The sequence below is a fragment of the Micromesistius poutassou genome, assembly GCF_964030765.1.
Source record: "Micromesistius poutassou genome assembly, chromosome: 11".
Classification (NCBI taxonomy): Eukaryota; Metazoa; Chordata; class Actinopteri; order Gadiformes; family Gadidae; genus Micromesistius; species Micromesistius poutassou.
Genome location: NC_140281.1, coordinates 2,952,158 through 2,963,747, shown reverse-complemented (window position 1 = coordinate 2,963,747; position 11,590 = coordinate 2,952,158). Strand labels below are relative to the sequence as shown.

General features: G+C 45.5%; 1 protein-coding gene across 1 annotated transcript in view; it reads left to right on the top strand.

The window, feature by feature from the left end:
• Positions 1–8,088: 8,088 nt before the first annotated feature.
• The window catches only part of ebf3a (EBF transcription factor 3a), a gene marked incomplete at both ends in the record, with an annotated part of 13,712 nt that continues 10,210 nt past the window's right edge, over positions 8,089–11,590 (top strand). Inside the window, 5 exons of the mRNA XM_084475716.1 lie at positions 8,089–8,213; positions 8,966–9,122; positions 9,722–9,785; positions 10,263–10,318; positions 11,391–11,464. Coding sequence (XP_084331842.1) covers positions 8,089–8,213; positions 8,966–9,122; positions 9,722–9,785; positions 10,263–10,318; positions 11,391–11,464 — 476 coding nt within the window. The remainder of the gene's footprint in view (positions 8,214–8,965; positions 9,123–9,721; positions 9,786–10,262; positions 10,319–11,390; positions 11,465–11,590) is intronic.

Genomic DNA, 11,590 nt, shown 5'->3' with positions numbered 1-11,590 from the left:
ACGTCCTCCCTCAACCCCTCTCGCTCTGTGTCTCTCTCTCTCTCTCTCTCTCTCTCTCTCTCTCTCTCTCTCTCTCTCTCTCTCTCTCAACAGGAAATGAATTCCACAGATTTTTCCTCCCCCCGACCACTTCTAGAAAGGGGGAGAGGGAGGCGAGGGGGACAGCGTGTTGTGTGTGTGTGTGTGTGTGTGTGTGTGTGTGTGTGTGTGTGTGTGTGTGTGTGTGTGTGTGTGTGCGCGCGCGCGCGCGTGCGTACGTGACGTCACGGAGCGATTGCTGTCTCATCGATCAATCAATCAATCAATCAATCAATCAATCAATGCCATCAAGGTCAGTGTAGCAATCACTATGAGCGGGCACGGCCAGCTCTGAAAGGCTACAGTGTTGACCTACTGGAATGTTTAGCCGTTCTTTATTCGGGTAAATGTGTCTGTGTGGGTAGATGTGTTTTTATATCTTTGTTATGCCAACTTCTAATCTTCTTTACTTTATAGCCTGTGTGTATCATCGTATCACTCCACTGTATTACTTGTCATCTTATTGACTCAACCCATATCAGCCACTTATCTGATTAATTTAACTTTATTGCTCATCATGTTATAACCTCAACTGTATAACTCGTCGTCTATAAGTTAAGAGGTTCAGACAGAGTAGCTTTCTTTATTGGGCTATTAACACTTCACGGCCACAAGGTGGTGCTGCGATTCCTAGATTTTCTTCCAACACTTTCTGTGTACCTGTAATGTAAAAATGTAACGCTCTATTAACACAGTTTCCACCAAATGCTTCACGTACTTTAAAACCTGTATTGAAAATAAACAATTGGTTGATACCAAACAAAACAAGCAAGAAACAAACTCCATGATTATTGTTTAATATAGTATTCTAGAGAACACCACATTCAAATAACTTACAACTCCAATAGGGTTGGTGCTGATATTGTGCCTTGGTATTTAGGCATAGGGCTTTAATGGGGCTTTATATCTGACGGACTCGCAATGTCGTCACGTGGCCACTAGGCGTCACCATCACGGTGCGCATCTAGGCTGGAGCCTGCTCCCTATCCTTAAGAGCCCGTTGACACACACACACACACACACACACGCACGCACGCACGCACACACACACAAACACATACACACACACACACACACACACACACACACACACACACACACACTCACAGATACACAGACACACACAGAGATAGACAGATACACACAAGCACTCTCTCACACACGCACACACGCACACACACACACACACACACACACACACACACACACACACACACACACACACACACACACAGGTGTTTCTGTCTCTCTCTCGCCCCGGGCGTCGCCTCCAGCTTACCGGGTGACTCACGTGGTCCGCCGGTTCTCGGTGACGGTGGATGGAAGTGATCTCGAGCTCGGTTCTCTGATCCTGACGTCTTACTTCACCGCTCATATTTTATTCACTCACTTTTATTTTACCGACAGCATGTAGGCTGCTCATATCTGAATACATGATGAGCCCATAAGCTACATGATAATAATCCCGCCTCTTTGTGGACGGACCGTCAAAGTGAATACATTTACCGGGAATAAAGCAGAATAAAGAGGAGTGAGGCGTTTAAAGAGACTATTAAACTCAGTTTTATAAGGGCCTTAAACATCAAAGACACCTGGTCGACCGCTTATTAATTTAATTAATTGGCCAAAGGGCCAATTTTCCCTTAATTCGGCGCTCTAAAAGAAAATTTAGTGAAAATGCTTGACTTTATTTTTAATTGGACGCCGATTTGTTGGACATCTGGACAAGGGAATGAAATCTGACACGCGCATGTCCCAGTGGCGGAAGATACTTCGCGCCTGTTAATTAGCGCGGGGCCATGTTTAATTAAAACCAATTAAAATTTCTAGAATGAGCTAATTGAAGCGCGCGCTGCTTCCACTCTAATCAGCCTCACGCGCCCCCCACACGCGCTCTGCTCCCAACCTTTGATTTGGAAACAAGACGGAGCCTCGCGAGGCTCCAGATCACAGCAGGTGGTGATTCACCAGGAGATCAGATCAGGTCCCGCGGGCCTGAACCCATCAGGGAGGGCCTCGTGCTTCTTGTTCTGACACATTCGGTTGAAGGTCGAATTCTGAACTATCTAACTGCTTTAAGTGCATAATTTACCAAGGAGTCTTTTAGGAAGGGCTTTTAAGGACTTAGTGAGGACCTTTAGTAAGAGCCCTTACTAAAGGCTTTTAGTCTATTCCTTTTGAAAGGACCTTCAGCAGGGATCTTCAGTAAGGGCCTTTAGTGTAAGGGACTTTATAGTAAGGGCTAATTTTTTAAGGACATTTAGTGAGGTCCTTTAGTAAGAGCATTTAGAGAGGCCCGTAAGAAAGGGCTTTTGAAAGGACTTTCTGTAAGGGATTTTAGCCGTTGGTGGACCTTAAGTAAAGGCATTAAGTAAGGGATTGAGTAAGGGCCTTTAATAAGCCCTTAAGTAAGGGCCGATAGGGGACTTTCTTTAAGTAAAAGATTTTAGTAAGGGTTTTTAAAAAGGTGATGATTTTTAGTAGATCATTCAGTAAGGGCTTTTTGTAATGACCTTAAGGGCCTTTTGGACAGGGCTTTTAGTGAAGGCTTTTAGTAAGGGCTTTTAGTGAAGGTCCTTTAGTAAACACGTGTATGCGGTTAGTAAGGACCTGCAATACGTTAGGTTCCAGGAGAAACGTCCCGAGACCTGAAGTCAAAGTACCATCGCACACTAATTCAAATTGAACGATCTTAAACTGTCTATCTTTTTGGCTTTATCTTGTCGTACTTCTGCAAAGTATTATATATTGTACTTCCTCTGTCCATCCCTTGTAGGTTATGTTAGATTTTTCTTTAACTGCTTCTAACTCTTCCTCTGTTTATTTTTTAAAAACCGCTGTGGTGCTCCGCCTTGTGAGTGCTTGTTTGCCGCAAATAATTCTCTTCTGAGAGGTCATCGGTTCCGTCCCGGTTCCGCAAGGCGTCGCTGTTTCCTCACTGAGCGGAAGCACCGCTGCGACTGGGAATTCCCTTAGCTCCCCTCCCCCTCCACCTCCCCCTCCTCCTCCCCCTCCCCGCCTCCCCTCCTCCACCTCTCCTCCTCTCCCATCCCACCATCCCGGCTCCCGGCTCCCTCCTCCTCCCCATCCTCCCCTCCTCCTCCCTATCCTCCCCTCCTCCTCCACTCCCTTCTTCCCTTCTCTCCCTTCTCCTCCTCCTCTCCTCCTCCTCTCCTCCTCCCCTCTTCTTCTCCTCCTCCACCCCCGCCTCCTCTCCTCCCCTCTCCCTTCTCCTCCCCTCCTCCTCTCCTCTCCTCCCCCCTCCTCCTCCTTTCCTCCCCCTCCTCCTCTACTCCTCTCCTCCTCTCCCCCCCTCCACTCCTCTCCTCTACCCCCCCCCCCCCCCCCCGCTCTCCCCCCCTCCTCCTCCTCCTCCTCCTCCTCCTCCTCCTCCTCCCCCTCTCCTCCGGGGCCAAACGGAGCGCTATGCCTGTTGTTCGGTTCTCGGTGTTTTTTGTCGGACTGGGAACAGCTCATTATTTATTTATGGGACACAGAACGGTTTCTTTGAAAGAATTTCCCCCTTGTTTAGATTTTTAAAGCGATCACCATTAGACGGAGAATGTTAAGACAGAAACAAATTATTTGATTTTATGATTAAAACGCCGATGGGTGTTTTAGTGTTTAGTGATTTACCTACAACTCGAAACATAGAAATCGGACAAATCAAAACAACCTTTCCACATGCACATGGTTTTACTTTTTACCGATAGGCCTCCATGTGGAATAAAAGAACTGGACATATTAAAACCCAATATATAAATAAAGAACACATGCTATTTTAATGAAAGGCAAACAATAAAAATTAAACATCCACCATTAAATGAACATGATCATGACATACGCCCCCCCGGTATCGATTACCGCTTTGATCTGTTGATGAACGGAACAGTCTGTCATCCGTTGGGAGGACTCTCTCTCTCTCTCTCCCTCTCTCTCTCTCTCTCTCTCTCTCTCTCTCTCTCTCTCTCTCTCTCTCTCTCTCTTTCTCTCTTTCTCTCGCTCTGGCTTTCACTCTCTATCTTTCTATCTAGGCCTATCTTTCTATCTCTAAATCTATCTGTCTACATTTTATCATAATTTTAAGCGGCTTTCTATAGTTAGTCGATTATATATATCTACTATACCTATACATACATATATATATATATATATATATATAAGAACATACTGTATGAGAGACTGTATAAAAGGTAAAGACTTTGTAGACTGTATAAAAGGTAAAGAAGATTTTGGAGTCGCGTCTGACAATCTCGCGTGTCTCCGTGCGTGTGATTCGGTGTGTGCGCTGCACGGCATGTGTGTGTTTAGTGTTAAATGACTGAACGCTTCTTAACCAGTTGGATCAGAACATCGCTGGTGTGTGCTTGTGCGCGCGCGCACAAGCACGTGTGTGTGTGTGTGTGTGTGTGTGCGTGTGTGTGTGTGTTTGAGGGAGATGGGCTGTTCGCTCGCGCCCATGTGCGTGCGTGCGTGTGTTTACTGTGAGTCTTTGCGTGCGTGACAGCTGGCCCATCTGACTTTGCGGTGACATCTGGGAAACCCACTGGTGTGTGGCACGCGCGTCGGTTGATGTCGCTATTTAAATGCAAATAGGGACACGTGTGTGTGTGCGGATGTGCACGCGGCATAGTGGATGAATTGTACGACGTAAATCCACACAAAAGGAAACACTTCACACACACTAACGAGAGCCGTTTAGACTCCACTCTCTCACACACACACACACACACACACACACACACACACACACACATTCACACACCAGCCGTTTAGACTCCAGAATTATGACCGCTATTATTACTAGTAGTATTACTACTATTATTGCTACTATTAAAATAAGTATAGTAGTTATAATAATAATAATGATATATATTTTTATTAATATTAGTGTGCTGTTATTGTAATTAAATCGTTGATCATTCTTGGGCATTACAATTATATGATGCTGTGGTTATTGTGTAGGCCTATTATTTGCTAAATTATTATTATTACTAAATTGGGTTAGCTGCCAGTGAGTGAAACATAAAATATATACATCAACTATGGTTTTACGTTTAATTAATGGGAATATATTGCAAAGCTGCAGTTTCGCAGTTTCAGCTGCAAATTATATATGGCAATTATGTAGCCACACCATCGTTACTAAAACTGTTGTTAATTATCTTATTGTGTTATGTATTATTATTTATTTTATTAACATTTCATAGGATAGCTATTAACAAACCGCTGTCCCGTTAAATATGTTAAACTGGTTTACAGTAATTGAGTTCCAGAAAAGCGTGGATCAGGAGGTGCGTGCGTCGCGCGGAGCTTCAAAGGCTCGAGCAGAACTCTTCCCCGGCTCGTGCCGGCGTCCTCGCTGCAGCCTCGCGGAGGAAGGTGGATGGAGGGTGCGCGCGCCGTCCCCTGTTCAGACGGCTCCTCGCGAAGATTTGCATTCATTTTCGCGCTAATAGAATATCCCCGCGCGCGACGGTGCCAGCTGCCTATGTTGTCAAATACAAAATATATATATAAAAAGCAAAAAATAATGGGAACATAAAGGACGGAAAACAACCAAACGTAAAATTAAAGGAATAAAAATGTAAGAAAAAATAAAGTAAAGAAAATAAGGAAAATGAGAGGGAGGAAAAAATAAAGGGAAGCCAAATCCACCGTTCCGTCCGTGATACGGCCGACCCCGGGGTCGCCTCGCCGTCAGCCGTCCCGGTTCCCTCATTTGGAACCGGATCATATCCCATCTTCAACATGTAACGCCACTGAAACGTTTTTAAAAGTCCTTTTAGTTAGATTTAAATGATCAACCTTCATTAGGAAAAAAAGCTTTTCGTCCTTTAAATGCCATACGGCCAAAGATGACAGGATATGTAGTTATCTAGTGATTATAGCATAATACTCTGCAGCCGTGTCACTCCAACACAACACTGATTTATCGATCTATTGATTTAAAAAGCAGACGGGTCATTGGTAAAATTTAAGGAGCGATAAATAATGTGCAGATAACGTGGCCTCTGTCACAGAGAGGACTCTTTTTAAAGAGGCCATTAAATAAAATATGACATACCTACCTTTATTCAATTAGAGCGCTTGCTGAAGAGACGTGGCGGAGGAGGAAGAAGAAGCGCGCGGACAGGTAAATCACTTAACCCGCGGAGCACGAGACAGATTGACGTATAAAGCACACTTATACTCCTCTCTCCTCCTGTCTTCTCCTCTCCTCTCCTCTCCTTTCCTCTTCTACTCTCCTCTGTTAGTTTCTCCTCTCTCTTCGTGCCGGACCGGTTACACCCCTCGGTTCCCCGGTGGCTCGCGGGGCTTCACGCGGCTCATATCCCTCGACGGCCCCACGCCTCGAGCCAAGACTTTCCAGCTGATTAGTGACGTGAAGAAATGATGTACAGGATGACTACCTGTCCACCAACACACTTGTGTTGTAGGTTTGTAGCCGTCTCACAACAACCCTAGAGTCGAGTATGTACCGTGGACCACGTCTGCATTAAAGGCGGGCCATGAATGCACCGGTCTATCAACACACCTGGATTACAGGTAGGACCTATATGTATCGTCTGCCAACACACTTTTACAGGTAGGCCTATGTACCTAGCAACACAACTGAATTATGTCTGAGGGCCTACCTGTCTACAACACCTGTATCTATGCACCTGGATTACAGATATATAGCTGTCTACCAACAAATCTGGATTACAGATATGTAACCAATACACCTGGATTACAGATATGTAGTTTACCAACACACCTGGATTTCAGACCAGTCTACATACCAATACAGCTGGATTAAATGTACCTGTCTCCCCACATCTGACCCCACACGTCCTGACCAACAAGTGTGTAAGTACCTGTACCAACACACACCAGGTGTGTTGGTAAACGGCACCAGGTGTTAATATCTGTTCGGTCCCGTTCAGGAGAGAGAGGGGCGGATGCCGAGGACGGGAGGCCATGATAACAACAACAACACAATAACAATACATTTGTATAACTAAGAGCAAACAAACAAATTGAATGTCTTAGAAAATAACATTGTTGTGAATATTGTGTTGAGTAGTGTTGAGTGGTGTATATACGGTCAAGTGTCGTGTATTGTGCATATTGTGTAATAGTGTTGTGTAGTGTATTTTGTGTATAGTTTAGTGATGTCGAGGTGAAATCAGTCTGAATAAACAAAAGCTGCAGGTCGCGGGGGTCTCGTGCCTCGCGCTCCTCATTTCTCCCTTCTTTCTTTTGCGAGACTGACAGGCTGGCGCGCTCAGTACGAAATCTCTCTCTCTCTCTCTCTCTCTCTCTCACACACACACACACACACACACACACACACACACACACACACACACACACACACACACACACACACACACACACACACACACACACACACACACACACACACACACACACACACACACACACACAAATGCACTCTGTTCCATATTTGGGCACGGCACGCCTCTTCTCGTGCGTCACAGGGTGACCGGAGGATCCCGGGGGTTTTTCGGTTCGGCTCGCGGGGAAAAGCTCCAGTCCTGTGGGATGCAGGACTGAGAGTGTCTCCCTCTCCGCTATATCCAGCCCCGGTACCCGGTACCCGGTACCCGCTCACCCTGACTGTTATTCCTATTATTATTATTTACACCGTGTTTATCTCTCTACAAGAAACCGCCACTTTGTGCCAGAATATCGTTTCTCTCTGTTTCTTCTTTCTTCACTCAACGGACCTTTATTTTCCCCGCTAGATTCTCTAAAATTTCGTTTAACCCCCCAGGCTCACGATCAAATATCCATTTCAAATTAAAGACGGTAGTCCATTTAACCCCCGGTTCCCGCGTCACCCACGCGCTTTAACCTGCCACGGCTCGAGCAGGTGAAGGGCGAGTCGCGTGCTGGAGAACAACTTTTGGGTCTCCTGCAGCTGACGCTTCGGGTGAATCCGGATCGATCCTGATCGATCAAGAGCTCCTCACGACACTTCAGGACTCCGCGGCTCGCGACATGTTCGGGATCCAGGAGTCCGTCCCGCGCGGAGGGATGAAAGAGGAGCCGCTCGGCGGGATGACCGCCGTGCGCTCGTGGATGCACTCGAGCGGCGTGGTGGACGCCAACACCGCCGCGCAAAGGTAACGACTCACCGTTTATCGGTTGTCATCCATCATCTCTCGTTTATCTTCACTCTACTGCTTTATCGCATCGATCCAAATCGGCCACATCCTGGTTGAGGTCAAGTGGCTCGCGGACGTTAAGTGTGAAGTGTTCCCGCCACTTGGAGACAGGCCGGTCCTCATTGTTCTGCGCGCGTGAAGCGGCGACCTTAACGGTGTCTGGTGTGACGGTCCGGTCCCAGACCTCCGTATAGTCCGCGCGCCACGGTGACTTATAACTAGAGCATGGGGACCGGGTCACCGGACCTGAAAGGGGACATGAATCTGACATAATTAATCTCATTTGCATAAAGTCTTGACCATTTATCGTCCCGCGCGCCACCCAAGGGACGCTCCGTAATTATGATCTGGTCCGTTTTAGTTTGTTAGAATTAAGTCTGCATCTTGAAGTAAACCACAGCAATGCTCCAGGTGACATGATAACAAATGTATGCATGTATGTAAAACATGTATTTTAAAACTTTAAAAAGACACCCCACAGGCTGCTCCATTAAGGTTACAACTTTCGTATTTAATAACTGCCATTAAATTACTTTTGGACATCCTCAGGCAACCAAAATCACGATAATAATTTTATAAAGGCATAAAATAGCCCATGACTGCATGTTCAACGGTTTTAATGAAACGTGTTGAGACCCATGTCAAGGTCACCCGTAGCGTTCACGGTCTGTCTGTTAACCACCGAGCCGTCTCTCTCCGGGTGCCCGCAGCGGGGTTGCCCTGGCCCGGGCGCACTACGAGAAGCAGCCGCCCTCCAACCTCCGGAAGTCCAACTTCTTCCACTTTGTGCTCGCGCTGTACGACCGGCAGGGCCAGCCGGTGGAGGTGGAGAGGACCGCCTATGTGGACTTTGTGGAGAAAGACAAGGTGGGCCAGAGATATTTAGAGATATTATTATGCCATGTAGTTTATTATGCCATGCAGGCGCACTGCATCAAACACACTGTTTTAGTCTCCTTGTGTTCTTCCGTTTAGGCTACTTCTCGTCCTTGTGATAATAGCCTGAAGCATATTAATGTAACTAAATCTAACACGGTAAAAAAAAATTAAAAGCCTTATACATTGTCTCTAGAACTCATTATCTATCGGTGCCATTCAGTAGTAAGTAAGAAAGTAAGTGAAGCTTTATTTATAAAGCCTATATAAATCTTAAAACAATTGAATCAACAAAACCAAGACAAAAATACAACATAAGCTATATAATCTAGAATCGTTGATTAAAATAGATTTCTTAGATGCATGACTCCAGCCCCCAATGTCCAGCATTATATTAAGTTATATAATATTCACTTCAAGTGTGTTTTCTGCTAATTACATGAAATGTGCTACACCACAAGTTTGTTAAATATTTGTATCAGCAGCGTGTTAAGTGTGTTAATGATGTAGGCCTACAGGCTATTACCCGTGCATTTAATGGGTGTGTTAAAGATATGTGCCATACTATAAGTGTGTACTTGTGTGTTTAGGAGCCCAACAGCGAAAAGACCAACAACGGAATTCATTACAAACTTCAACTCCTTTACAGTAACGGTAAGGCTAAATATTAAATTGAATACACTGGAGACATCTGAAGATGACATTTTACCGAATTACCATATGATTGTGTAATGGTGGAAAAGGATTAAACGCATTTTACGCGCAGTTCAAGTGGCCGACAGAAGTAAAGTATTTACATTAAATGAATTCCGCGACATGACCGCATGGACGGCGGCTATGATTATTATAATGAATATGATGTTGGTAATTATAATTAATAAGTTATTCTCTGGGGTCCGGACAAGCCGGTAGAATTTGAATCTTGTGTTACATGACGTGTATTATTCTCATGGGGAGAAGATTGTCATGTGTGATGTAAAGAGTGTGCGTTTTTTGTGCGTGTGCGTGTGTGCGCTTGTGTGTGTGTCCTTGTCTGTGTTTGTGTGCCTGCGTGCGTGCGTGCGTGCGTGCGTGCGTGCGTGCGTGTGTGTGTGTGTGTCTGTGTGTGTGTGTGTGTGTGTGTTTTCTCAGGTGTCCGGACCGAACAAGACCTGTTCGTTCGCCTCATAGACTCAATGACGAAGCAGGTGAGAATCGACTAGTCCAAAATAATAATTATAATTATAACAAAAGGCCCAATAATACATAAAACGATAGTAAATAAAAAATATATAATTATTAAATCAAAAATCATGGATTGTTATTATCATTTGGAGATCAGGTGTTATTTCTTAAACGGAACTGACGTTTTTCATTTTAAAGCCACTCCGTGGACCGGGGGGTTCATTCTGGTGTTAGATGATGTTTTAGTAAATTAGATTTGCTCGGTTAGTTAAATGGTGAAGTTCAATTGACGGTTTAAACGGAGCTCCGCCGCGCGTGATCGAGACCGGGTCTATCTCTGAGACACACACACACGCACACACGCACACACACACACACACACACACACACACACACACACACACACACACACACACGCACACATACACACACTCTCGCACACTCAGCGGACCTCTGGGAAAGCTGTCTGTTTCATTCACGCGTGGCGGTGGTTAGTCGCCCAGTGACTCAAGCACACAGACATTCCGATAAACCCCATGATGAAAATATCCGATTTAAATGAAATGTTTTTTCAGAACATGATTCTAAATGTGTTAAAATGAAACAGTCATGAAGGAATCAATATGAACCGAATAACACGAGGGAGAGGAGAGGAGAAGAGAGGAGAGTAGTGGAGAAGAGAAGACAAGAGAGGAGAGGAGAAGAGAGGATAAGAGAGGAGTAAAGAAAGGAGACGAGGAGAGAGGAGAGGAGAGAGGAGAGGACAAAAGAGGGGAGGAGAGGAGGTGGGGGAGGGGAGGAGAGAGTAGGAGAGGAGGACAGAGGAGAGGAGGTCTGGGATAAGGGACCAAGTCGCCCATAGTCGAGTGGTGGTTCAGGTGTGTGACTCATGGGTTCTGGGTTCGATCCCCCAATGTCATCTGAGCAAGATCAGAAATGTTTCTCACTGTGTCCTTTACACAGTGTGTGTATATGTGTGTGTGTGTGTGTGTGTGTGTGTGTGTGCGTGTGTGTGTGTGTGCGTGTGTGCGTGTGTGCGTGTGTGCGTGTGTGCGTGTGTGCGTGTGTGTGTGTGCGTGCGTGTGTGTGTTGCAGGCGATCATCTATGAAGGACAAGACAAGAATCCTGAAATGTGCCGTGTGCTGCTCACCCATGAGATCATGTGCAGGTAAGGCTGTTAAGTGGCAAACCTAACCTACCATTTCACTGTCCAACCGACTTAATAGCTTATTAATACTAGCCTGCTACAGACCTAACCTACCCTTTAACGGTCCAAACGACTTTCCAGCTTATT